The 27833-nt window shown below is 44.8% G+C and overlaps 1 protein-coding gene across 1 annotated transcript; it reads right to left on the bottom strand.

The window, feature by feature from the left end:
- Nucleotides 1-27183, bottom strand: LOC144982237 (NLR family CARD domain-containing protein 3-like). The gene is made up of 10 exons (XM_078930232.1): nt 27139-27183; nt 26715-27001; nt 22992-23126; nt 11534-11612; nt 11174-11372; nt 9255-11046; nt 4768-9159; nt 3760-3846; nt 674-847; nt 1-355 (listed from the first exon to the last, which is right to left on the bottom strand). The coding sequence occupies exons 1-7, from the start codon at nt 27181-27183 to the stop codon at nt 8919-8921; spliced, it is 2778 nt and encodes a 925-aa protein (XP_078786358.1). The 3' UTR covers nt 1-355; nt 674-847; nt 3760-3846; nt 4768-8918.
- Nucleotides 27184-27833: the final 650 nt, after the last annotated feature.

The following is a 27833-nucleotide window of genomic DNA, read 5'->3' as shown; positions in this document are numbered from 1 at the left end:
AGTTTACCAGCTATTTACTGGTTGTTGTTACAAATTCATATCAGTGTTTATTTGCAGGAAACGACCAAACTTCACAATTTGACCCCATAGTGACGTTTCAGAAGTTAGAATTAGAGGAAGTGCAGTTCTCCATCAGTCCACTGGGGGAGCTGCAGCACCATAACTGAGAGACAGTGGAGCTGATCTCAGATCAGTTCCTGCTGCAGCTCTGACACTCATCTCCACTTCCTCTGATTCCTCCATCACTCTGCTCTCCACCTCCCAGGAACACCATCCAGTCACCACATCTCTGCAGACCAGCTGCTGCTGCTGCTCCTCTCTGCTCCTCCAGGAGGAACATCAGACTCACCTCCACCTGCAGAGAGAAAGTAGAGAGACAGAGATGAAGGAGTGTCTCCTGATCCTGGTCTGTCAGTCAGTGATGCAGCACAGCAGCAGAAAGAGCAGCAGGAGCTTCAGTCCTGTTCAGAGCAGCAGCTTCCTGTCATCTTCACCTGTTGGAGCTTCTGCTGCTCTGATTGGCTGACTGTTCTGTCCTGAAGCCTGTCATCATTCTCCTCAGAGCTTCACTGAGAAGCTGCAGCTTCACAGGAAACTCTGCATCTTTGCTCTCAGACTAACTTTAGGACCAAACATCTGGAAGCAGCTGGACTGACTCCAACCCTCTACTGACCTCAGAGTCTGCAGTTTGGAGTTTGGACTCTTCACCAGATCCTGGAGCTGCTGAACATCTGAAAACCGAAGGTCGTTGTTGCTCAGGTCCAGTTCTGTCAGGTGGGATGGGTTGGACTTCAGAGCTGAGACCAGAGCATCACAGCTGGTCTTTGACAATCTGCACCACATCAACCTGAATCCAGAAGAAAGATTTGAGTTTAAAGACAAAGTTCCTGTTTTTCATCCTTCACTTCTTCTAAAGAGTTCAGAGCTGAAGAAGATCAGAAAGTTTAGAAAAAGTCCAAAGATGTGAAGCAACAGCAGCAGATCAGAAGAGTCCAGCAGATGCTGGAAAATGCTCCCTGGAGCATTTTCAAAAATGTTTGAAAATGGAAAAAGATGGGGGAGAGAAATATATTTTTTGTTTTGATATGTTTCTGTAGGAGGAAAACCAAGACACAAATATTATTAACGTTTTCCAATGCTGTAAGAATGTGTAGAATAAATATTGTAACGCCCAGTAGGAATGTCACTTGCAGCGGGAGACACAGCCGCCAAGCTGTCAATAAGTTAAACTGTCAATCAACTGGCTACGCTGAAGATCTATCCGTGTTCCAATCACCTCATGACTCCACACAGTCACAGAGAGAAGGACGTAGACAGAGAAGCTGAGAGTACAGCCTCCCTTCCAGAATGACAAGCCTAATTTACTTTGAACACGCAACACATTGAACATTGCACAGTGGTGATCAACCTCTCCCCCTCCCACACTCACGGTGCATCAAAAAGAAACAAACATGACAGGAAGAATAAACTAAGGTGGAACAACAGGAGTGTCACATGAAAAGAAACGTTAGCAAACAGAAATGCTCATGCTGAGCCCTAATTAGATCAGGGGACTGCGTCCCACAATCCCCTTCTGCTAACAGACCTAAAATGCACATGACTGCCACTACAATGTTACATTTCAACATTTCTGTCAACATAGATTTGCGTCATAGTCTGCGACACACGTTTCTACCAACAGGGTTTTTTTTTTTTTACTTTCAGCGGACCTCTAAACAGGTGGCTGATGTAAGTGAACTGCTGTCAGTTCTGTGCATTGCTTAATGAAGTTGAAAGTGAATATTCTGATCTCCTGCTACAACACAGTCTGATGGCTGTCCGGGAGTGACTTTTAGCGTCACTTTGTCGTCTGTTTAGAACACGTGAAAACATTCCTGGAAAGCAAAGACCTGAACTACCCACAACTGGAAGATGCTGAGTGGCTGGAAAAGCTGCACTTTTTGGTGGATGTGACTCTGACAAGACACCTGAACAGCTGAATGAAACTCTGCAGACGCCACAAATGCTTGAAGCTGTTCTTTTATTGGAGCTCAGCTGACTGTCTTTGTCAGAGATGAACAGAGAAGAAGAGAAGATGCTGCTGCTGTTTTACCCTTCACTGACTTGCTTGGCATTTGCACAGAAATCAAACTTAACTGTATTAATTTGATTTTATATACTTTACCTTTTCAAAACGCTGCTGTTTTATTTTTTAGAAACGCAGGCTGCGTTTTATTGCACTCTGTTTAGTTCCCAGAGGGGGGGCACGTCACGCACGTTCCATTTTATTGTTTTTTGTTTGAATCCTCAAAATAAAAATGACATCAAAAAATCGGATTTATTTATTACATTTCTTTAATTTTCTCAAAGCAATGAAAAATAATTCATTGATATTGTAATGAAGTTAAACTTATAGAGCAGTTACGTGACGCTTGGTTCTCCCAGAATGCACTGCAGGGCAAATAAACTTTTAATCGTTAATAATGCTCATTACCCCTTTTGATAGTAGGCTAATATAGCTAATAGATACATATTGCATGGGTTAACTTCATTATAAGGCTTAAATAGGGCTTTTAATATTTTGTGGCTCCAGACATTTGTTTTTTGTTTTTTTCGTCCAATTTGGCTCTTTCAACATTTTGGGCTGCCCACCCCTGTTCTAGACCATAGCAGACAACTATGGATTCATTAACATTACAGCATTTTTGACGTCCATATGTGACTCATCAGAACGCCATTCTGGACGTGTGGTTTGTACGTGATAAAACGCCACTTTTTAAACCCGTCTTGGGAAAACACAAGACCTAAAAAGTATTTTTTACACCACTTTTCCTGGTGATTTGTGACGCCTTTTGCTTGCCATAGAGAGACGGAGACACAGGGGGTGTAACAGGTTAAACCCAGACTTTCTGTCTGTTCTGACAAAGGTCAACAAGTTTAAAAATGAATACTAAGACTGATCACCACTCAAAAAGAAAAGAATGACTCTGTCCAATTGTGTAAAATGTCTATAACTATATTATAATATATCTATAATGATCAAACTAAGGAAAAAGTAAAAACATGTAATTTTTAATGCAATAAAAGCACCATAACAGAATGAACTGACATTCAGTTCCTCTGTCTTGTAATGGAACAAAAGATAAATCAGACTAAATAATCTTATTTTTTCATGTTGATGTAGAGGTTCTTCACTCTAATCCAGCAAAGATTTAGTGTCTGTTTAAGCACCAGGAACAAGAACCAGAAACCAGTCTAATGAAAGAGCTGGTTCTGATCCAGGCTGGGTTCTGAAGCAGAACCAGAACCAGGTCTGTGGGAAAGACCTGTCAGTCTGCTGCAGGTTGACCTCTTCATATCTCTGCATGAGGAGCTGCTGCTCTGTGGCTCAGAAATCTGCTGCAACTGTTTGTCCATTGAAATCTGCAGTTCTGGGATGGATTCCTGGTTTCTTTAAAGAACACAGAACTTAGTCCAGAGTCGGACTTCCTGCTTCAATAACTCTACTGATAAACGTTCAAATGTGACAGCAAGTCTCTCAATCATTTTGTATTAACACGGAGAGTGAAATACAAATGCATTTCTAAAGAAAGAAAAACGTTTTTTCCAGCATTTTAATGAGAAATGATCTCTTCGTGCTCTAAATGCAGACATACAGCTAGACGGCTGCAAACAGGAAAATCATCTTTGTTGTAGCAGGACAATAGGGCCAGGGCTATTGAGCATCTTTATTATAAATCATACGAATTAACCTTTGAAAACATATATTAGAAACCATACTGGGTTTGTGACACCGCGCTACGCCGGCGCTCAGCGGCCAGCCGTGGAGCTCCGCCGAGGAAGGAGATGCGAGGACCCGCTGACCGACTGCATTTAAAGCACAAAGAGATCATTTGTCATTAAAATGCTGGAAAAACTGACTTTTTTCTTTAGAAATGCATTTTTAGTTCACTCTCCGTGTTAATACAAAACGATTGAGAGACTTGCTGTCACATTTGAACGTTTATCAGAAGAGTTATTGAAGCAGGAAGTGTGAATCTGTGAAGATCTTTCTAACTTGACCAAGTTCTCCGAATCCAGCACTCTGGTTGACTCCGCCTCCTCTAACCCCCCTCCCCCTCCTAGGTCCATTATCGGACACAGATCAGTTTAGACACAAATTTCTCGCAAGGAATGTGTCAGAATTCAGAGCGCAGTTGTAGCGCACTTGTGATTTGCGAAAGCAGATTGGAGCACACGCAGAAGCACATTTGAGCAGATGTAATCACAGATTTGAAGTTGGAACTCTAAATGAACACATGCAATTGGAAATTTGTCAGTTCACAGCAGAAGATTTTTACACACAGATGCAGATTTTTTTTGCACAAGTATTCACATTCTGTATTACAAGTTCTCAAATCAAATATACAAGCTCGTCCATTTTGGAACATTAATACCTTCATACTGGAAGTTCCTCCAATAGTGTGTTTCTAAATCTGACGCTCCCACCGCGAGTGGGAGGAGCTACTGCCTCGTGTGGGAGGAGCTACAGTCAAATGTTTTTCTCTGTCTCCTCATGAAAGACATGGAAGATACTGAGAGATCCGGTGTATTTCTACTACAAAGAGCTCCACAAAAGCGTCAGAGTGAAACATGGACCTATTTGATGAACATGGAGCTTATATTCTGGTGATGGTAAATGTTTTAGATCAGTAAAAATTAGTCATTTCCAGCAGCACATCTGATCATCTCTCACGGCACACTGGTTGAAAAAGACTGTAGAGAATCAACATTTGAATGAAAGCTGACCTGAGAGTCTCCAGTTTACAGTCTGGACTCTCCAGTCCGGCTGACAGTAGCTTCACTCCTGAATCCTGCAGGTTGTTTAGACTCAGGTCCAGAAGTCTGAGTCTGGAGGACTGAGAGCTGAGAACTGAGGACAGAGCTGCACAGCTTCTCTCTGACAGATTACAGCGTCTCAGTCTGCAGAAAACAAAGACAGACAGCAGTTATTGAATCTTTCATGTTTCCATCAGATTAATTTGTTCACTGAAGGTGATTTTCATGAGAGTTCTTACAGAACTTTGTTCAAAGTTAGCCTGAAAACATTCCTCTGTGGGCAGGATTATTGTCAGACATCAAACATAAAGCTCAGCTGCTTTAACCTCTAGACCAGTGTTTTTCAACCTTTTCTGAGCCACGGCACACTTTAACCTTAAAAAAAATCCCGCGTCACACCAGCATCCAAAAAAAAAAAAAAAAAGGATAAACTCATAGTCTGTATTGATCTACAGCCCCTCCCTCCACAATCTCACATGCATTTTTGAGATAATTGTTGCAGAAAAAGCTGGAAACTGCAACTGTTTTTTTCTAAAAGATGCAATAAAAGCTAAGTCAGAAGATTTAAAAACAGTTTAATGTGTGTTCATTGGTTTCAAGACGTTTAACAACAGATCTCCTTGTGCGCTGTCACTCACACAACCCAATGCATCATGGGAGATGTAGTGCATAAAACGGCAAAAGATCGCTTTTCGGAGCTTCATTGTTTTGTTCACTTGTTCCACGATCTGATACCGGACTCTGTGGAAAGCTACACCGCTAAAGACGATTTTTGTTAGAACTGAGCGACTTTACGAGCTAAATCGGGACAAGGAAGTGAAGACTTTAACCACTTCTGATTGGTCAGACTGATGACATGTGATTAAGCTCCCCAAAAATGATTGGTGGAGACAGTTAAAGCGACGGGACTTTTCCAAAATACAGCCGGAGCTGCAGCTGAATCGTGGTAACGTCATTCTTATCAAAATGTCTTTAATAGATTTAAATAAACGCAAAAAAAAGTATTTTACGATCTTTTATATTCCTAGCTCCTCAGTGTTTTATCAGGGCCTGTTTGAATGAACAGAGAGCTGAAATCCTGGAGATGGGAAATGTTAAATCAGTTAATGAGGGCAACTTCCCACGGCACACTTGACCATCTCCCGCGGCACACTGGTTGAAAAACACTGCTCTAGACCACGTGTCAAACTCAAGGCCTGCGGGCCAAATGTGGCCCGCCATGTCATTTTATGTGGCCTGCGAGTAGGGCTGTGACGATGACCTCATCACCGCGTCACTGCACTTTTTTTTTTTTTTTTTGGAAAGTTCAGCATGTAGTGCGTGATTGGAACTATAATAAACACATTAAACACGTTCATATTTGCTAATAATGTACTTTTTCTGCTTGTCCTGTATTCAGACTTTCCTTCTTTCTTTCAGACTGTTCTCTCCTCATCTCCCACCGCGCCTGTCACTCTCTCTCGTCACGTGCGCTCTCACTATCTGCCTCTTGCGCTGCACGTGGCACGCGGCTCCCTGTACACACACAGGCGCGCTTTCAGAAGCATACATCCTCATTCTGCAACAGAAGTTTCCGTTTCGCGAGGAAATACGACAAATTTACTGCGGTCTAATTATTAATTTCCATCGTTTTCATTTCCATTACAAGCTGCGTGCGTTCCTAAGTGCGCGACACTGCGCCCCCTGGTGGTTCATCGCCGCAGTGATGAAAAATCTGACAACGTCACAGCTCTACCCGCGAGAGCATAAAAGGTTTTAATTTCTTAAAATAAAAAATTGGTGTGTATTTATTCATATCTAGGGGGAATCTGACTTGAAACCTGATAGAATTAAATGTAAAAAGATTTATGCAAACATATGTTTCTATGAAACTGTAATTGTCATTTCAAAAAGTTATAATAAACAAATACATGAGTTATTTAACATTAAGGAGTAATTACATGTATTTTTCCTTACATTTAGTTACATGGATAAGTTATATTTGGCCCTTTGAGGACAGCCGCTATGCTGATGTGGTCCTCAGTGAAAATGAGTTTGACCCCCCCGCTCTAGACCATAGCAGATAACTATGGATTCATTAACATTACATGAAGACAGACGGAGACACGCGGGGGGGTAACAGGTTAAACCGAGACTTTGTCTGTTCTGACAAATGTCAACAAGTTTAAAGTGAATACTAAGACTGATCACCACTCCAATAAAAAAAAAAATGACTCTGTGTGTAATAGTGTAAAATGTCTACAACTATATTATACTATAACTATAATGATCAAACTAAGGAAAAAGTAAAAACATGTAATTTTACATGTAATCAAAGCACCATGACAGAATGAACTGACATTCAGTTCCTCTGTCTTGTAATGGAACAAAAGATAAATCAGACTAAATAATCTTATTTTTTCATGTTGATGGTTGTGAAGTTTTTAAAAATATTGATGGTATTTTGTTCTGAAGTATCCAATCCTATTGCTGTAGGTCTGACAGACACAAATGCAGTACTTTGGGTTTCAAACATAGTTGCAGTACTATTTCAACTTTGACCTATTTTCCTTGTAATATTGTTATGAAAGTACTTTTTAGAGTTAATGCCAAAATAGCTTCAAACATTTTTGATCTGCTATTTGTGAATGACAGTAAATGTCAGATCTATTGGAAATGTTTCTGTATTTCTTTGTATCAGAGTTCATATTTTTGTTGGTGACGCCACAGTTGTTCTGGAGAAAATGTCAAACTGACACTTCATGTCACAAACGTTGCTGACCCCTGGTTTAAACCTTTCTCTGGCCAGGTAGCCCCGCCCCCAGCCTCATCCAGAAACTACCTGCAGAGGTTCTGATGCAGGCTGGGTTCTGAAGCAGAACCAGAACCAGGTCTGTGGGAAAGACCTGTCAGTCTGCTGCAGGTTGACCTCTTCATATCTCTGCATGAGGAGCTGCTGCTCTGTGGCTCAGAAATCTGCTGCAACTGTTTGTCCATTGAAATCTGCAGTTCTGGGATGGATTCCTGTTTTCTTTCCAGAACACAGAACTTAGTCCAGTTCTACACAGACGTGTGGTGAGGTTGATGCTGGTGAGGCACCGACTCCTCTGGAGTCAGATTTACAATGAAAGAACTGAATATTTCAGCATCCATCCAACAGCAGCTAACAGCTTCTAAAATACACACCAGATCATATTTCTGTCATAGACATGGATAGAACATTCTTCTTGGGGATAAATTATTCATATTTACTGTCAACAAATTAAAGTACAGATGTGTTTAGCTCACATTTGACCCTCAGTAACTATTTCTGGTAATTTTCCAACTTCAAATTCTGGAGCTTTAATCAGTTATCAAATGTTTTCTGTAAAATTGAAAAGTTTTCCTTATTTTCCTTTATTTTATATGAGTTTCTCCTCTATGGAGACAGACGTTCTTATTCTGTTTCTACGGCAACAGTGTAGCTACAAAGCAGCTGTCAGCTCACGTCTGCCCCCTTTCTGCAGGCCTACAGCAGTGTTTAGTCTCTGTTAACATTGAGTCCTGCAGTCAGACATGAGGCTCAGCAGCTCCAGAGCCTCACCAGGAGGTTCATCTCCGTCTGTGATCAACACTCGAGATTTGAACCTCAAACTGTGGAAAACTTGACTGAAAATTGATATATAACAGATCAGTGGAAATTAATATTTACTTCATTTACCTTTTTCTATTTCATCCCCATTATGACAGGTGAGGCTCTGCCTCACTAACCTCACCTGACCACACGTCACTGAGTTCTCCACAGACGTGTGCCATGCCCCCCCCCTCTATCCCCCCACTTCATTCATGTCCTCCACTTTTGTTTTAACCGCATCAGATTCACGTCCACCAATCAAAGTGGCTGCTGGACGTTCCTCGAACAGTGTGTTTCTAAATCTGACGCTCCCGCCGTGTGTGGGAGGAGCTACAGTCAAATGTTTTTCTCTGTCTCCTTATGAAAGACATGGAAGATGCTCAGAGATCCGGTGTATTTCTACTACAAAGAGCTCCACAAAAGCGTCAGAGTGAAACATGGGCCTATTTGATGAACATGGAGCTGATATTCTGGTGATGGTAAATGTTTTAGATCAGTAAAAATTAGTCATTTCCAGCAGCACATCTGATCATCTCTCACGGCACACTGGTTGAAAAAGACTGTAGAAAATCAACATTTGAATGAAAGCTGACCTGAGAGTCTCCAGTTTACAGTCTGGACTCTCCAGTCCGGCTGACAGTAGCTTCACTCCTGAATCCTGCAGGTTGTAGTTTAGACTCAGGTCCAGAAGTCTGAGTCTGGAGGACTGAGAGCTGAGAACTGAGGACAGAGCTGCACAGCTTCTCTTTGACAGATTACAGTCTATCAGTCTGCGGAAAACAAAGACAGACAGCAGTTATTGAATCTTTCATGTTTCCATCAGATTCATTTGTTCACTGAAAGTGATTTTCATGAGAGTTCTTACAGAGCTTTGTTGGAGGCTTTGACCACTGGCAGCAGCCTCAGAAGAGCCTCCTCTGATGGAGAGTATTCATGCAGGTCAAACTCTTCCAGATCTTCTTCTGATGACAGTAAGATGAAGGCCAGAGCAGACCACTGAGCAGGAGACAGTTTATCTGTGGAGAGACTTCCTGACCTCAGGAACTGTTGGATCTCCTCCACTAGAGATCCATCATTCAGTTCATTCAAACAGTGGAACAGGTTGATGCTTCTCTCTGCAGACAGATCCTCACTGATCTTCTTCTTGATGAACTGGACTGTTTCCTGATTGGTCTGTGAGCTACTTCCTGTCTGAGTCAGCAGACCTCGTAGGAGATTCTGATTGGTCTGCAGTGAAAGACCCAGGAGGAAGCGGAGGAACAAGTCCAGGTGTCCGTTTGGACTCTGTAAGGCCTTCTTCACAGCACTCTGGTACAACTGGACTGGACTCCTCTGTTTAGGCTGAGAGATCCTTGATTTCTTCCCCTCCATGAGGTTGAGTTTGGAGGTGATGAAGGTCAGGTGGACATGAAGAGCAGCCAGAAACTCCTGAACACTCAGATGGATGAAGCAGAAGACCTTGTCCTGGTACAGGCCTCTCTCCTCTCTAAAGACCTGTGTGAACACTCCTGAGTACACTGAGGCTGCTCTGATATCGATGCCACACTCTGTCAGGTCGGATTCATAGAAGATCAGGTTTCCTTTCTGCAGCTGCTCAAAAGCCAGTTTTCCCAGAGACTCCATCATCTTCCTGCTCTCTGGACTCCAGTGAGGATCTGTCTCAGCTCCTCCATCATACTTGACCTTCTGGACTTTGGCCTGAACCACCAGGAAGTGGATGTACATCTCAGTCAGGCTCTTGGGCAGCTCTCCTCTTCCTCTGCTCTTCAGCAGATCCTCCAGAACTGTAGCAGTGATCCAGCAGAAGACTGGGATGTGGCACATGATGTGGAGGCTTCTGGATCTCTGGATGTGGGAGATGATCCTGCTGGCCTGCTTTTCATCTCTGAACCTCTTCCTGAAGTACTCCTCCTTCTGTGGATCATTGAACCCTCTGACCTCTGTCACCATGTCAACACACTCAGCAGGGATCTGATTGGCTGCTGCAGGTCGTGTGGTTATCCAGAGGAGAGCAGAGGGAAGCAGGTTCCCCCTGATGAGGTTTGTCAGCAGATCAGCCACTGAGGTGGACTTTCTAGGGTCCTTCAGGATCCGAGTCTTGTAGAAGTCCAGAGGAAGTCGACTCTCATCCAGACCATCAAAGATGAAGAGGACCTGGAAGTCTTCAAAGCTGCAGATTCCTGCTTGTTTGGTTTCAGGGAAGAAGTGATGAACAAGTTCCACCAAGCTGAACTTCTCCTCTTTCAGCACATTCAGCTGTCTGAAAGTGAATGGAAATGTGAAGTGGAGGTTCTGGTGGGCTTTGCCTTCAGCCCAGTCCAGAGTGAACTTCTGTGTTAAGACTGTTTTCCCGATGCCAGCCACTCCCTTAGTCATCACGGTTCTGATTGGTTCTGGTCTTCCAGCTGGGAGTTGGAAGAGCTCTTCTTGTCTGATGCTTGTTTCTGCTCTGTCTGCTTTCCTGGATGCTGCTTCAATCTGTCTGACCTCATGTTCTTCATTCAGCTCTCCTCTTCCTCCCTCTGTGATGAAGAGCTCTGTGTAGATCTCATTCAGAAGGGTTGGGCTTCCTGCTTTAGCCATCCCCTCAAACACACACTGGAACTTCTTCTTCAGACCAGATTGGACTTCATGTCGACAAACTGCAGCAGCAGATCCTGAATGAAGACAACAAACAGTAAATCAAGTCTCTGCAGCCCTGAATGATGAGGGTTTGAATCCCTGTTGAGACATCAGGAAATCTTCATTTCTCAGCAGCTGAAACCTTCAGAGAAATCCTCTTACTGCTCTGCAGTCCATCAGCCAGCTCCTCCTGCTTCATTCTCCTCAGGAAGTTCACTGTGATCTTCATCACTGACTCTCTGCTGCTCCTCTGCTCTTCATCTTCAGCCTCCAGCTCCTCCTCTTCCTCCCTGTGACTCAGAAGCTTCTGGATCTTCTTCAGCTCCTTCTTGACAAAAGTGACAATGTTGTCCTCCAGCAGCTGCAACAGAATTCCAGATGAATGAGCCAATCAGAGTGAAGTCATGGAGCCAAACATCAGCTCCATGTTGGACACTCTGACAATCCACTGGTCTGCAAAGTGCAGCATGGAGACGACTGTGGACAGAATGATGGGAAAGTAGTTGTTGTTCATGTACAGACCAGAAAGATGGAGTCCAGCTGTGTTTGATGCTGCTGGACAGACGGACCACTGGGAGTCTCTGAGCTCTGCTGGTCCAGTCTGTGGAGAATCAGCAGCAATCAGCTCCATTCTGTCTGAAACCAAACTAACTAGAGTCATGTCACAGCTAGAATGTTCTAGTTCACAGTTCAGATGGAGAACAGCAAACCAATGGATCATATCAACACCTCTCTGTCCATGTCTACAGAGTCACTGAAGTGTCTAGACTGTCTTGGAGCCAAAGGCTGGATTCATGTCTCTGCTGCCCCCATGTCTGGATTCTGAGCAGTTTTCCTAAAGAGGCAGTCCATCCACAGAGGACTCTGTGACCACAGCCCTCCATGATGCTCTGTCCCACCTAGAGCTAGAGGAGAGCTAACAGGGATGCTAGGGTCTTCTATCAAAATTTAAGGAGGTCCAGTTAGAAATAAAAGGTCTTGAAGTTAAGAAAAACTGATGTATAAAGATTCAGTGTAAATATTTTGAAGTAGATGAGGATTGGTGGCACATCTGCATGTAACTAATATTAGGTGGAAGGAGGATCCACAGCCCTCGTTAGCTTCTCCCATTAAACTCTTTGTATTAATAGAACAATTTGATTGGTAGAAAACAATGTTGAACTTAGACTGGTTAAACAGAGAAATTCTAAGTAAAACATTTTTAGACTGAATTGGAAATCTTTTGACCATTAATGGACAAATATGATCTGAAGTTCAGCTTTACAGACTTTCAGAAAGTTTGTTAGTCTTTTCTTCACTGATTCACTCCATTCAAACTCCTTTACTCCACATGGGTCAAAGTCGAGGCCTGCGGGCCACATCCGGCCCCCCATGTAACTATGTCTGACCCCCGAGATCATTCTTTAGTGTTGGTATTAGTCACCTGGAGACTGGAGCAGCCAAGTCAAAGCCCAGACCTAAATCCATAGAGAATCTGTGGCTGGACTTGAAAAAGGCTGTTCATGTTCAGTATCCACCCAACCTGACAGAACCTGAACAGTTTTACAAAGACGAATGGAGCAAAACTCCAGAGAGCAGCCAATGATGCATCTACTAAATACTGACCTGAAGGGGTGAATTATTATGCAAATAATTATATTTAATTTGAGATTTTTGTTTCATCAACATTACTTTATAGAAATTTGTTTTCAATTTAACATTGAAGGTTTTTTGTAGTAAATTATTGTGTCAAAGGTGGGCCGGAATGTGTTTAATATTTGTGCTGATCCTTAGTATTTCTTTTGGTGTTGGGTGGTTGTTTATGCTGTGCTGTTTTGTTTAGTTTTTTTAACTTTTGCATGCGGTTTAATTTTATTGGATCATGGACCTGATTGCACACACCTGGACCTCATTGGGAAGAACTACTGAGCAGTTAGGGACTGGACTTTCTTTAGCTGGGACTTTTAAGCAAATTTTTATGTCGTTTATTTTTTTTTTACCAATTTACAGCTGTTTTTAGATTACTATTTATTAAATCCCTTTTTACATTTTTAATTGTTTTTAGTCATTTTTGCACAGTATTTTATTGAGCTGATTCAATCACCAGTGTGATGATGCAAATTTTTGGCGTTGTCGGCAGGATCAGCTCTACTGTGTAAAAATGACTTTAGAAGCCCATGAGGATTCTAGTCCCATGATGGCACAGTTTACATTTCCGTGGTTTATGGGTGCCGCATATGTTCCAAGGTTTGGTGGTGACAGGTCAACATTTGCAGAATGGAGGGTTCAGGTAGAAGCCATGCTGCGTGCACAAGGACTGGGGCCCCAGCAGCAAGCAGACTTTATCATGAGTGCCCTAGAAGGGGAAGCCAAGCGTGAATTACTGTTGGTAGCACCTGATGAGAGGAATACTGGGGAGAAAGTGCTCGAGTTACTGAAGTGTGAATTCGCTGAACCTGCTTCTAAAGCCCAGTTAAGAGCTGCATTTTTTAACTGTCGTCAAAAATCTGATGAGTCTGTTCACCTCTTCATTTTAAGATTAAGGGAGCTGTTCTCTAGATGGTGCCAACATGACCAAGATGTTGCTGGGGACACTGATGACTTGCTCCTGGACCAGTTGTTGGTGGTGCTTCGTCCAGGCACGGTGAAGCAAGAACTTAATCGACAGATTCGTCGCAGCAGAGACACAACTTTTCCAGAAGCCTGTCGAGAGGCCAGAGCACTGGAAAAAGAGCTAGAAGAGGAAGGGGAGGGTGTAACAGTCCAAAGAGTTTCAACTCAAAGACTCGCTTCACAGTCTGACCTGGACCAGCTCAAAGCTGAACTTCGTAATGAGTTGCAGCAGGAACTGAAAGATATGAAGGAACTTCTTTCAGAAATAAAAGCTTTAGCTGGTTGTGAAGAATAGTTAGAAACTGCCTTTAATTTTTATTACACTCAGGCTGATGAGGACTCGCAGAAAGGAGGGGTGATTTCTCCATTGTAAGCAGATGTAACGACTTTCTATGCTCACAGAATAAAAATAGGTCGTGTTTTAGTGTGTATTTTGGGGGTATTTCAGTGCTTAGGACTAAGGTAGATGTTCAGAAAAAGCTATAGAAAGTATCATTTCTTACAAAGCAGACGTGGATCAGTTTGTGCAGGACACATCCCCCTCTTGTATAAACATGATCAGACTCAGATGGCGGGTGCCGCTTCCCTGTTTTAGTTCCCTTTCCCTGCTCATAAAAAGTTTGATTGCAGCCTTCTGACCCCACTGATCAGGTCCCTGCATTTCTGCTTGTAAATCAGGATTCACCCCTTAAAAGCATTCCTGAGGATCTCTGGTTCACACACTCACCTTACATTTTTTTTTATGGGCATGTCTGTTAATCTTTCTAAGTTTCAACTCTCAGGGCAATAAGTGCAGTAAAACTAAACTCCAGCTGGCCCAAGCACAGGTTAAATTTTTTGGGACATTTAGTTTCTGTTTCTGGCAATATTATTTCGCTCCCGGACCTCACCACCTTATCTGATCAGCCCCCCACCTTTACTCACTCGCTGCAGCTGCTTGCGCGGCTGATAGTTGAAACAATGTGACCTGTGATTCTCTTGTGCGAATTCTCCAGAATCACCTGCAGTATGCTCCACTCCCTTCCGTTCAAACTTTCCCATTAGTCAACGTGCCTGTTTTTACCGTTTTACTGTGTCCGTGTATGATTTATTTATTTACGACCTAACGCTCATGGTGCTGTTAAAATGAGACCCGGTTCTTGTCTGTTTCCCTTTGAATGTGTTTTTCACAAATTTTTTCATTTTCTGCCTGATTTTTTTTTCTACTTTCATGCCTGGTTCTACTGACACCATTGATTATTTACATGATTGTATTAAGAAAGCTGTGAGAACAAAGGAACGCATTGAGTCTGCCTCCAGCTCTCTCCTCCCCACAGACTCTGCATCCCCACCAGAAGATCTCTGTCGGTGACCTGGTTTTCCTGCAGACCATTTAACGGACTGATTGGTCACACCCGAGGTGGACGGGACCCTTCAAGGTTCTCCTCACCATGCCACCTGCAGTATGAATCCCTAAACGACCCTCCTGGATTCACGTAAGCCACTGTAAATTGCTGAGAGCCTACGAGACTGACATTTTGAGACACATCCCTGGTTGAAGTCCAACTACGGAGCCGCCGCAGTGTGACACTACTCCTGGCGAGGGGAGCTCCCTGGTGTGTTTCCTCTAGCACTGCTCTCTTCCAGCTACAGTGAGCTTCAAACCAGCTAACATGGGTCCAACTGTTGCTCGTGGTTTCATCTTGTACTTTTATTCCCTCTTCCTCTGGAGATCTCACTCACATCAATGAGGTCAAGGCCCTTAAATCACACATTTCTTCTCAGATGACTGACGCCTACTGGTCTGGGTCCCCACTTTAGTGGTTTACTTCTGGTGGATTGTACTGATAAAACTAGTCACTCCTGTCCTCTGTGTGTTGTTTTTCTTTTTTCTTTTCGTCACCTGTTTGATTCCATGTGTCACATGAATGATCGCTGTCAGGCCAACTCTATCAGCATTATGCCTACAATTAACCTAATTCGCATCCGCTCGTGGTTGAAACTGGTCTTTAAAGTGTTATTTTCTTTGGTTGTTTTTCTTTTATTGGATTTGCAATTCTTTATTTTCTTTGTTTCTTATTTTGTTTCTTGTTCTATGTAACTTTAATTAACGAAATTGTGCCGAGGTCTGGACTGGTAATGCATGCGTATCCTTAGTGATGGCTGCTGAGGGGCACAGAGTCGTTGATGAGTTTTGCCCTCCCTGACTGCTCACTGAATGTTTCACACAGATGGTATAAGTTTAGCCCTGGAGGTTTTCGCATCAACACTCATGTATCACCTACCACCTCTGATATGCTCATTTATTCACGTTGATTTTATGTTTTCTTGTGTATTTACCTGTACCCATACACCTTTGTTTTCGATGCAAAGCCAACATGCTGCCTATACTGAAAATCTTCGTGAAATGGTATATGGTTGATGATGACAGGAGTTCTGCTGACTTTCCATATATAATTTTGATATGACAAACAGGGGGGTATGTGAAGAATAGTTAGAAACTGCCTTTAATTTTTATTACACTAATGCAGGGGTCGGGAACCTTTTTGGCCAAGAGAGCCATAAACGCCACATATTTTGAAATGTAATTTCGAAAGAGCCATACAATAATGTAGTGTCCCGTTCCCACACTGAGGCACGGAGACTTAACCTCTTTTAAGGTTCTTTATTCGGGTTACTGCAGACCGCAACAAACGCCGAACAATTAATTCAGCAACTCCTGAATCTCTCTCGCCGAGACGAGAGCGCTTCTCCCAACTTTATATTCCCCTGCTCCCGCTCCAGTCCTCCCATTTCCCTTATTCGGCCCATAGCTGAACCCCATTGGTCCAAACTACCTAACAACAGGCTGAGCGACAGAACTGAGGGCCAATCAGATCTCTGCTTGATCGATGCGTTCCATGAACTCCAGAACTTTTAACGCGGCCCAACAGCCATCCAACTCAGTCCGCGACAATATGTTTAAAACTAAATATACGAATGAATGTGTGCATTTGATGTAATTTCAACATTTTTAAAGTACAATAAGTCTGTGGATTATTTTTAATAACATTGTTATGCTGTTTCTAATAAATGATGAGTATTTCTCGTGGTAGTTTTGCTGATGGTCTAGTCTGGTTTACTTGGTGAGTTTCTGCTTCATGCAGGCGTTGAGACTTTAAACGTGATCTTAGGTCTGAATGTTCTGTAGATGTGACAAAGACTGCTCACATGCAGACCTGGAGCCAAACTCACACTCACACGCTGCAGTGGGTGACGGGCAGCGGGTTTTACGTTTTTACAATCCCAGCGCGATTCACCTGCTGTCCCCACAACCCCCCCCCCCCCCCCCCCCTCTGCTTTCTCCCTCACACATCCCGTCCCCGCAACTGCGCGCTCTTTCTCAGAGACGGGAGCGCGCAGTTTTAGGCACGGCAATTCACAGGTTTTCAGCTGGTACAAACTCTGTGAAATAATAGACAATTTTAAACTTATACTAGTGCTGGCGCAGATTTGTCTCTCTAAGCACCGCTACTACTGCGCGCCTCTGCCATCGCATCGCGCACGAGAAGGACTGGTCTAATGAAGAAAAAAAATTTGAATTAAAGATTTGTCTGCGAGCCACATGTGACCATCAAAAGAGCCATATATGGCTCGCGAGCCATAGGTTCCCGACCCCTGCACTAATGGTTTAAACTTAATTCACTGAGCATGTATTGTCATCTCAAAATGATATTACATTTGAAGAAAGCACAGCCAAGCTATTGTTTTCACAGTTTATTCTCATCCTCCCTTTTTTCTGTGCATGTGTGTTCTGCTGAGTAGGCCTCAGACTTATCTTCACTTTAGCCTTGGAACTTCTCTCCAGCAGTAACCTGTGGGCGTGATTTTCACACGAGGTCCATCGGACGATCTTCTGAATATGCAAATGCAGGGTTTTTATACCAACCCCATCCCTGAGCTCGTTGGTTCGGACTTTGAATGCACCATGTTCATCTGTCTGTCCACTTCGTGTTTGTACGAAGTAAAACCTCCACAAAAGCTAAGTAACTGTCTCTGAGTCTTATTCATTCATTTCTGTGTGCAGGAAGCTGAAGGGGAACGAACCTAAAAATATTCCTATTTTACAGTCCTGTTTAGAATCTCCAGTTTCCTCACACTGGTTGTAAAGGATCTGAAGTTGCGCATTCTCCCCCCCCCGTCTTCCATCAGAAGCAAAGTGTCAGGGTTCTGACTTTTTCCTTAATAAAGAGAAGAACCACACAGGAGATGAGAACTTTTGCTAGACTTCTGCAGAAGGAGAATCGGTCTGTGACAGCGCGAACTGTCACAGAGGAGTTCTGCCATCCTAGTGCATGGAGCCTTCTTTTATTGAAAACTGAAGGTTGCAGACAGGAATGTGGGTCATTTAATCAGAAACAACAAGAACATCATATTCTCGTATAATCACAACTTTTCAGGTCATTGTTTTCTTACTGAAAGATAGAAATAAGACAATCATATTATGAAGATATAGTGTGCAAGCAAATGATAATTATTTAACTCTAACACAAAGGTTGAGCTGCCAGGAAGCTCAGCCCTCCAGCCACTTCCACCAGGACCTTTCAGAGTCGCCAGCCCCCGAACACTTGGACATCAATGGGATGCATATGGCAGGCCCATCTGTAGACATTGTGGGGTGGCTGGTCACATGCAGCGGAGGTGTCCCCAGAGGTCTCACCGCAATCAGGATTTTTAGAACCCCCTACAGCTGAGGGCCGGGCTGTGGGGGCATCAAAGAGTGGCGCAAAGTCAGCTCTAGTCGGTGAGTGCCCAACTGTCACAATTATTCTGAATAACCGTCCTGTTCCTTTTGTGATCGACACAGGATCCCAAGTCACTATGCTAAGCCAAAGTCTATTCAGAAAGTGCCTGGGGGACTGTGAAGCCCAGGTTGAAGAAGCGCCCTGGTTGACTCTGCGTGCTGCAAATGGCTTGGAGATCCCCTATGTGGGTTATGCGCTGCTGGACTGCATGGTTGATGGTATTCAGGTATCGGGCAAGGGCATTGTGATAGTCGTAGATAAGTGTGTAGGTCCTGAAAAAGGAATTCTGGGGATGAATGTTATTGAGGCGGTGTGGTCTGCCCTCACACAGGGAAACCATCCTGGTGTACCGGCATTCAAGGCTGTTCTTCAACCACAGGAAGGAAAGGCCTGGACACAAGCCTTTGTAGACTGTCAGTTGGCCTACACTCGCCAGCTGAAACCACCGTTCCATGCTACTGCAAAATTAAAGCGGCAGTTGCCTGTTGTGATCCCACCACAATCGGAGATGGTGCTTTGGATCCAAGTAGCAGAGGGGGACCCTAAGGCCACTAGGGTTGTGATGGTAGAAGAACTAACCAATAATGACACCGAGTGGCAAGTGGGGCGTACGCTGACTTTGTTGAGAGGAAACTGTTTGCCATGTAGAGTCTGTAACCCGAATCCATATCCAGTTGAGGTTCCACAGCGCCAGCCAGTGGCCCAAGTAACAGAAATCGACCCGGCAGACATCCAAGGTGAACATGAGCTGAGCCTTCAGAGCCTTCAGTGGTTGACACGGAAGTGCTGGAGGTGGCTGTAAGGCGCATTGGAGCTTCAGAAGAAACTAGCAGTTCGAAAGCACATCCAGTTCTGGCCTTAAGGGGGGATGGTCTCACAGTTTGTCAACAGGAGCAGATGACCAAACTTCTACAACGTTGGACCAAGGTGTTTTCGAGCCACGAGGAGGATTTTGGCTGCACTGGAGTTGCCAAGCATCAGATTCCTACTGGTTCAGCTCCTCCGAGCAGGGAACGATACCGACCGGTTCCACCAAGCTTGTATCCAGAACTGCGCTCTCTTCTCAAAAACATGTTGGACAAAGGGGTGGTAAGGGAGAGTTCAAGTCCATGGGCAGCTCCTATTGTCTTGGTCAAAAAGAAAAATGGAGACTGGCGTTTCTGTGTTGACTATCGGAAGCTAAATACTTTAACACATAAGGACGCTTTCCAATTGCCTTGGATTGAGGAGTCACTAACCTGTCTGAAGGCTGCAAAATGGTATTCTACACTTGACCTTGCCAGTGGTTACTGGCAGGTTGAGGTAGACCCTGCGGATAGGGAAAAGACTGCTTTTGCCACGCCTATTGGCTTATACGAGTTCGATCGAATGCCCTTTGGACTTTGTAATGCCCCAGGCACTTTTCAGCGACTAATGCAGCGCTGTCTGGGGGGAATGGTGAATGACTCATTGCTAATATACCTTGATGACATAATTGTCTTTTCATCTGACTTCCAGAGTCATTTGCAGCATCTGGAAGAGGTATTCCAACAACTTTACATCCATGGGTTGAAGCTACAACCAAGGAAGTGTCTTCTGTTCCAGAAGGAGGTGACGTACCTTGGGCACATCCTCAGTGAGCAGGGTGTCTCGACAGACCGTGGTTGTGAGGGACTGGCCTGTCCCCCAAAACTGTGAAACAGGTTTGGTCCTTCCTGGGTTTCGCGGGGTATTACCGCCCTGCCATTAAACGCCCTTACCCATGGGTCGGCCACAGCGAAGAATTCATTTGTTTCCTGGTCTCCTACATGTCAGCGAGCTTTTAACCAACTGAAAGAGGCTTTGCTGAGTGCCCCTATTCTGGCATACGCTGATTTTACCAAACCATTCAGACTGTATACGGATGCCAGCTTTGAAGGTTTGGGAGCTATTCTTGCCCAAGTGCAAGATGGGAAAGAGCGGGTCATAGCATATGCCAGCCGCAGCTTGCATCCAACAGAGTGGAATGACCAAAACTACAGCTCTTTCAAGTTGGAGTTGTTGGCTTTGAAATGGGCGGTCACTGAAAAATTGAAAGACTACCTGTATGGGGCTGAGTTTACCGTGTACACGGACAATAACCCCCTGGTGCACTTGGACTCGGCACGGTTGGGAGCTGTGGAGCAACGTTGGGTGGCACAGTTGGCAAACTTCAAGTACTCCATCAGGTATAGGCCGGGGAAGCAAAATAAAAATGCAAATGCCCTGTCACAGCTGTCTTCACAGGACTCACTTGCCACAATGTGACCAGCATGGAGACTACAGTGAAGGGCTGGGAGAGCAGGCAGCACGAAGACCCTGACCTCCAACAGCTGCGCCAGTGGAAGCTGCAACATGTGGATCAACCTGAGGTACGTGAGGCTGCCTCTGCAGATCTAAAACTGCTTCTCAGACAGTGGGGCAAGATCGAGCTCCGTAATGGGGTGTTGGGGAGGTGTTTTTTGGAGGCAAGTTCAGGGCAGGAGGTTTTTCAAGTCCTTATACCCAGAAGTGGGGCCAAAGAACTGTGGGCTGCATACCATCAGGAGATGGGTCATCCAAGCAGTGACAAGACACTGTCAATTCTGCGTCAACGCTGCTACTGGCCACAAATGGCTAGAGATGTAACCGACTGGACCAACGCCTGCCTTCAGTGTGTCTGCGCAAAACGCGACCCGGAGGTGAGGGCTCCACTGATGTCCATCACAACTTCCTACCCTTTTGAGGTGGTGGGGTTGGACTATTTGTCCCTGGGTCGGCCTGAGGATAGGTGGCCTTGTATCCTGGTCATGACCGACCTCTTTTCTAAATATGCCCAAGCCGTTCCCACTAAAGATCAGTCGGCAGCAACCACTGCCCGAACTGTGTACAATAACTGGATTCAGAAGTTTGGTTGCCCAGAACGGATTTTGACAGATCGAGGCGCTGCCTTCGAATCCTCAATATTCAAAGAGCTGTGTCTCATCTATGTCTGTAAGAAAAGTCACACCACAGCATATTGGCCTCAAGGTAATGGGGGTTGTGAACGTGTTAACCAGACATTGTTGGGTCTATTGAATTCACTTTCAGAGACTGAACATGGACAGTGGGCCGACCGCTTACCAGCCCTGATGCAGGCCTATAACAACACCGTGCACAGCACTACTGGCTTCACCCCCCACTACGTAGTGTTCGGAAGACATGCACGACTACCGGTAGACTGGTCGACTGGACTGGGACCTGAGGAGCAACCACAGACATTACAAGGTTGGGTGAACTCTCATAATAAAGCTCTACAGAATGCTTATGAAGCTGTGAGACAACAAACGCAGAAGCGACAGGCGCTGGATCAGAGACGCTACAACAAGCGTACCCACAAAACGCCCCTATTGCCTGGAGAGCGTGTATTGGTGCGTAATCAAGCGCCTGAGGCAGACGCACGCAGCGCAGCTGAAGCGTGCCGCAAGGAATGAAGCTCCGGGTGAGAGCCAAAGGAAGGCGGACCAGCTGATCGCCAGGTCGACGCCGACATTGAAGACGTAGCGGGAGCCGGGTGAGACGGGGGCGTCGACCGTGTGGAGGAACGCCGAGAAGTTGCGTGTGGGACCTGAAGGCCTGACAATCGGTGCATGAAGGAAAGTCTGCTCTCCCAACCTGCCTGGATGCGTGTGGCTGATGTTGGTGTAACACCCTGAAGTTTTCAGTTTTTTTGTGTGTTCGTTTCAGCCGCACAGACGCTGGTTTTTTCCCCCTCCACGGCCGGTTCCAACGGTGGACTTCAGGGGGCGGCTTTGGGACTGGACTTTCTTTAGCTGGGACTTTTAAGCAAATTGTTATGTCTTTTATTTTTTCTTACCAATTTACAGCTGTTTTTAGAATACTATTTATTAAATCCCTTTTTACATTTTTAATTGTTTTTAGTCATTTTTTGCACAGTATTTTATTGAGCTGATTCAATCACCAGTGTGACAATTGTGTATAGAGAGACAAATTTTATACGATATTTAACTTCCAGAAATGTTTCTGTTCTAACTTTGTTTAGTTCATCATCAGAATGAGGTTTTTCCAAAGCAGACTAAATCTAGATTCCAGAAAGGTTAGATTTAGTCTGAAATATCTGAACACTTGATCTAATTCATGGAGATCAACACGGTTTAGCTGTTGGAGCACAGCAGCTACATTTATGAGGATGTTTTTCTACAGAGAAAAAGGGAAAAAACAGAAAATATTCTTCAAGCATTTCTGGACTGTGGAGAACATGTTCATCTGAATCTTATCCAGAAAAAGAAACCAGTGGAATTGTCAGACTTGGAGAAATCAGCCACACTATGAAACCAAAGTCAGACATTTCCACCAAGAAAATCTAGCAAAGCAGAGAAAACTGGAACTTTTCTCCTGATTTGGTTGGAATCAGACTGGAGCTGCTGTCAGTCAGAGTCAGCAGTCAACATGTTTTCTTCTCCAACATCTCTGATGTCTCTCAGAGACTCTCAGAAGACTCAACTGAAAAGATCTCATCACACACATGATGCTCCAAGTGAGTCTGATCAGAGAGATCCAGAACTGAACCAGACCTCAAGTCCTTCATCTGAAAACTACAGATCATCTGAACTAGAATCCAGAATCCTTTAACTCTGACAAACACTTACTGTTCCAGTCCTGAATGGATGTCCTTGAAGTCTGGATTATAACTCTTTGACCAATCACTCCTGTAGGAAACATTGCTGGATCCAGATCCAAGTTCAGATCCTGATCCATATCCAGGTCCAGGTCTCTGTTGAATCCTGATGGAAAAACAATAGTTTTATTAGAAACTCATCTCTTCTGTTCATCAGATTCTCTTTATGTTTAACTATTGAACTCAGATCATGAACAGACTGATCTGCTGTGAGACAGTCTGTTCTACCGCCCCCTTCTGACAACTGTGTGACACTGCATGCAGGGATTGTCTCTGGAATCATGTCTTTGTGGATAAAACACTAATCTTAAATGTCACATTAGTTTATAGATAATACCGTCATATTCTGAAAAACAGGATTGTTTTTAAAGGCATTAGGCTGAACCCTAAATCTTTCAGAGAGGAGATATTTCTACATGTCATCAAACTCTGAATTCCATCAGGCTGGAAATGAAGTTCAACAAAGTGAAATCTCCAATGACTTAGTCACTGTCTGATTAGAGATTGGAATGAGAAAGAAGCAGGAACCACAGTGGGGGACATTTCCAGGGCCTTTATTTTGAAGGACAGACTTTCAGATCAGCAGGATTCTGCTGGTTTTCTCCAATTTCCATCAAGTCAGTCTTCAGATTGACTCATTCATTTTCAGCCTCAGTTTCTCTCCTCGTGGATCAACTCTTTGTATTCATAGAACAATATTGATCAGTAGAACATCAATGTTAAACTGAGACTGTTGGAGAATGAAATTCTAAGTAACAGATTGATTAGACTGATATGGAAATCTAGATGTCATTTATGGACAAATAGAATGTAAAGTTCAGCTTTAAACAGGGTTCATACGGTCATGAAAACCTGGAAAAGTCTGAAAATGTCATTTCTACGTTCCTGAAAAGTTTGTGAACAATGAAATCTTCTGAAAAGTCATGAAATGTTTATTTTTTGGATTCAAAAACCTAAATATAAAGTAAGTTATCATGAAATTTGAAGTGAAATTGTGGCAGAAGTTCAACCTGGAACTATCAGTGATGAGAGTTTCTGTTGGCGTAAAGCAGGTGGAACTTTCATCAGTTCAGCGCGTGACGCTTTCTACTTGCTGTTCATGGATTGAGGAAAGCTCCAAAATGCCAATCAAATGGAGCTTTAACAACAAGTGGCTTTTCAAGGAGAAGGATCAACTGTGGCTGATGAAGGTGAGGGTTCAACCACCAAATGGTTCCTGAGCGCGGCTGTGTCTGCAGCTCACTGCTCCCTGGGGGAGGGGCCAACAGCAGGAACACATTTCACACACCTAGGAGTGACGGCTAACGGGACTTGAACCTTAAATCCATGCCACAGACAACATTTAGCCTGGGACACACCTAGAATACCTGCAGGAATGCAGCAATCTGCATCTTGGCTGCACGGATTACGTGTTCCAAAGTGAATTTCCATCACTGTCATGGGGATCATATCACACCTGGGCCGGGGGTGTCTGTGTCCCTGCGGGGTGGGTTCTGGTCCTTGCCACCGGGTGCTGGGCCTCGCCAATTTCCATCTGTGGCCGAGCTTGGTCGGGCCATGTCTACAACAACCCTGCTGGGCCCCCCTTCTCTCTGGGGTGCCCCCCTCCTGGGCGGCTGGCCCCTGTCTTGCACCCTTCTGGACCATCTGTGGCCCTGGTGGGTGGCTGCCTGGAGCACGGAGCGGGTCTCCCTTGGGGGGGTCCTGGCTCATACCTGGGGTTGGGGCAGGGGGATGCCCGGACCACCTGGGTGGTGATGGGATGCTTGTCTGGGGCTGTGGGAACCTTCTCGGGTCGGGCCCGGCGTTTGGCCCTCCTGGCGCTGCGGGGGGGCTGCTCTCCTGGTTGGTCTGGGGCGGCACTCTCTTTCCCCCCATGCCTCCCAGTTCTCTGGCTCTGGGGGCCTCGTGGTGGCCCTGCTGGCCCTGGCCTGGGTGGCGGGCGTGGGTGGGCGTGGGCGCCCGGGGGGCGGTTGTTCTCTGCCTGCTGCCGCGTGGCGTTGGGGGCTTCTGGCTGCCGCGGCTGCAGCGGCGGGGGTGGCTGGTTGCTCCCCCTCCTTCTTTCCACATTCCATCATCCATTTTAGAAGAACATAAACACTTAACTGAGCACAGGTGTTAGCTCACCTTTGCACTAACAAATTGCGTGAATGAATGAAATATTTCACACTAGTTGGCTTGTAGGCATAAGTATGTTTGTGTGAACACTATCTGTATTGTGTACATGTTGACATGTGGTCATTTTTGCAGCTAACAGGTGTGTTTATAACATTTGAGTGCGTGTGTGGATAGGCCCCGCCCCTTTGAGATTTGTATTCTATCTGTACCTTACCGTAATGATAAACAAACAGTACCTCGTTGCTTTATGCTCCTTCATGGTTTTACCCCCCTCCCCCCTCCTATGATCACCCTCCTATCCCCCTCTTTCTTACATCCCTCTCTCTTCTTCCCTTCTTTCCTTTACCGTCTGGTCCAACACAAAAGAATTTCAAAAATAATTAAAATGAATAAAGTCTGGCCTTGATTACAAAAGGGGTTTATTCAGACATACCTCTGGTTTCTCTGAAGATTCATAACCCCTGTCTAACTCATGTTTAGACTTGGAACAGGCGTTATGTGGAAAGATCAACCTGTCAGATCTACCATTTATCAGCCAAACAGTTAAAAAACAAGACTGTCTCAAAAGTACTAATATAAACACTACTTTAACAGCATGGTGGGAATTTCTAAAAATATCTAACTCGCCAATTCAACCGTGCAAAATGACACCCATCTGGAACAACCCAGACATCCTTATAAACAAAAAAATGATACACTTCCCATCTTGGCAAAAGGGGGCGTAACACTACTAGAACACCTAATTATTGATAAAATATTCATAACTCCCCAGGAACTATAAGACAAACATGGAATAAATAACTTCTTGGAATATCAGCAACTTAAATCTATTATTAATAAAAAGTTTAAATATAAAGACAACGATTTAAAGGTAACAGATGTAGTTACCTCTCTGATTCATTTCTCAATTAATAAAATTATCTCTAAAATATACAAACTCTTATGCAATTAAGATAATAATATTTCACTTCCAACAACAAAATGGGATGCAGATTTGAGCATCAGCACAGATGAAAGCTTCTGGTCAGAACTTTGTCTAAACACCTTTAAACTGACAAAAAGTCCAAATCTGCAGCTAATCCATTTCAAAACTCTTCACAGAATTTACTACACTGGACAGAGGATGTTCCAGATGGGTCTCAGTAACTCAGACATTTGTCAGCACTGTGACAGTAATCTACCCGACAATTACATGCATGCACTATGGTTCTGCACACCTGTCCAGGCTCTCTGGCAGCAGGTATGTGCCGATCTATCAGTCTGGCTTAAGGTTTCAATCACAGCCTCACCGTCACTTTGTGTGCTTGGTGACATGAGTGCCATCGAGATAGAAGGAGGATTAGTATCTATCATTTTCATAACTCTTTGCATTGCTAAAAAAACTATTTTAATAAATTGGAAAAACAAGAAAAATGTAAATATAAGTCAACACAGAAATCTGCTGTTTGATCATATCAGCTTGGAAAAAATGTCAACCCAAAGTTCAAGCAACTTTGAAAGAATTCAGTCTGTCTGGTCTCCCATAGCTAACTCCTTGACTTAGGGGGTGGGGGGCCTGGTCGTCGCTGCTCCTTACCCTTCTGCTGTGGTTCGTGTGGGGGTCGGGGTCCCCGGTGCCTGGCGGGGGATAGTGGTGATGCCATTGGCCGGGGGGCCGTGTCCGGTGCCTGGGTGGGGCGGGCTGGGGTGCTGCGTGGTCTTCTGGGCGCGGGTGTGGGGGGGTGTGGTGGTGGTGGTGGTGGGGGGGGCTGAGTGGTGGCTCGGCTTGGCTGGTGGGGGTGGTCTCTTTGCCTGTGCTGGGGGGGGTTGGCGTGGGGTCCTGCTTGGGAGGGGAGGTCCAGCGGTGCTGGGCGGGCTGCCCGTCTACACCTGGGGCTGGGATCAGCCCTTCCCTGGCTCTGGGACGGGGCGGGGCAGCCCTCTTGGGGCCCCCCGGTCGCTCTGGGTGTCATCCGCTAGGGCTGCGGGGTCTGGGGTGGGGGGGGTCCCACTATCTGTACGGGACCTTGGGGGTTTGGCGGGTCGGGGTCTCCGCTGCGGCTCATATAATATATTAAGGTGAGGGGGTGCGGGGTTTAGCCAGCGTTGAGCCTGGGGGGGGGGCTACTTGGCAGTGGTCCCCCTCCCATGGTTGCCGTATGGAATGGTTCCCCCCTCTCTCGGTTTTATTTGCTCCTTAGACATGTAGGGCCCTTGGTAGGGGGGGTATTTGGACATCACTGCCAGCAAGCAGCAGATGTCTTTTTAGCACCCTAGCCGCCAATTTTAACTGCACTTTAGACATTTAAGGCCCCTTGGTGGGGAGGGTGATGGGACATCACTGTGAGTAATCAGGAGATGTCCCCTCAGTGCCCTACCCGCAAATTTTATTATTTTTTTTTTTAACTTGTCCTGTCCAACAGCTGGGCAGACAGATGAGAGCTGAGGGCCTCTTGTGTTGGACATATTTTACTTTAACAAGAGGGGTAATTAATCTTCAGACAAACCAAAGGTATGTCTGAATAAACCCCTTTTGTAATTGAGGCCAAACTTTATTAATTTCAATCATGTCTGAAAATCTTTGGTGTTGGACTGGACGGAAAAGGAAAGAGGGGAAGAAGAGAGAGGGACGTTAGAGAGAGGGGGGGTAGGGGGTGATAATAGGAGGGGAAGGGGGATAAGACCATGAAGCAGCATAAAGCAACAAGTTTACTGG

The sequence above is a fragment of the Oryzias latipes genome, chromosome 2, assembly GCF_053564925.1.
Source record: "Oryzias latipes strain Hd-rR chromosome 2, Olatipes_Hd-rR_3.1".
Lineage (NCBI taxonomy): Eukaryota > Metazoa > Chordata > Actinopteri > Beloniformes > Adrianichthyidae > Oryzias > Oryzias latipes.
Note: the sequence above shows the minus strand (reverse complement) of the source record. Positions and strands in the feature narration are given on the sequence as shown.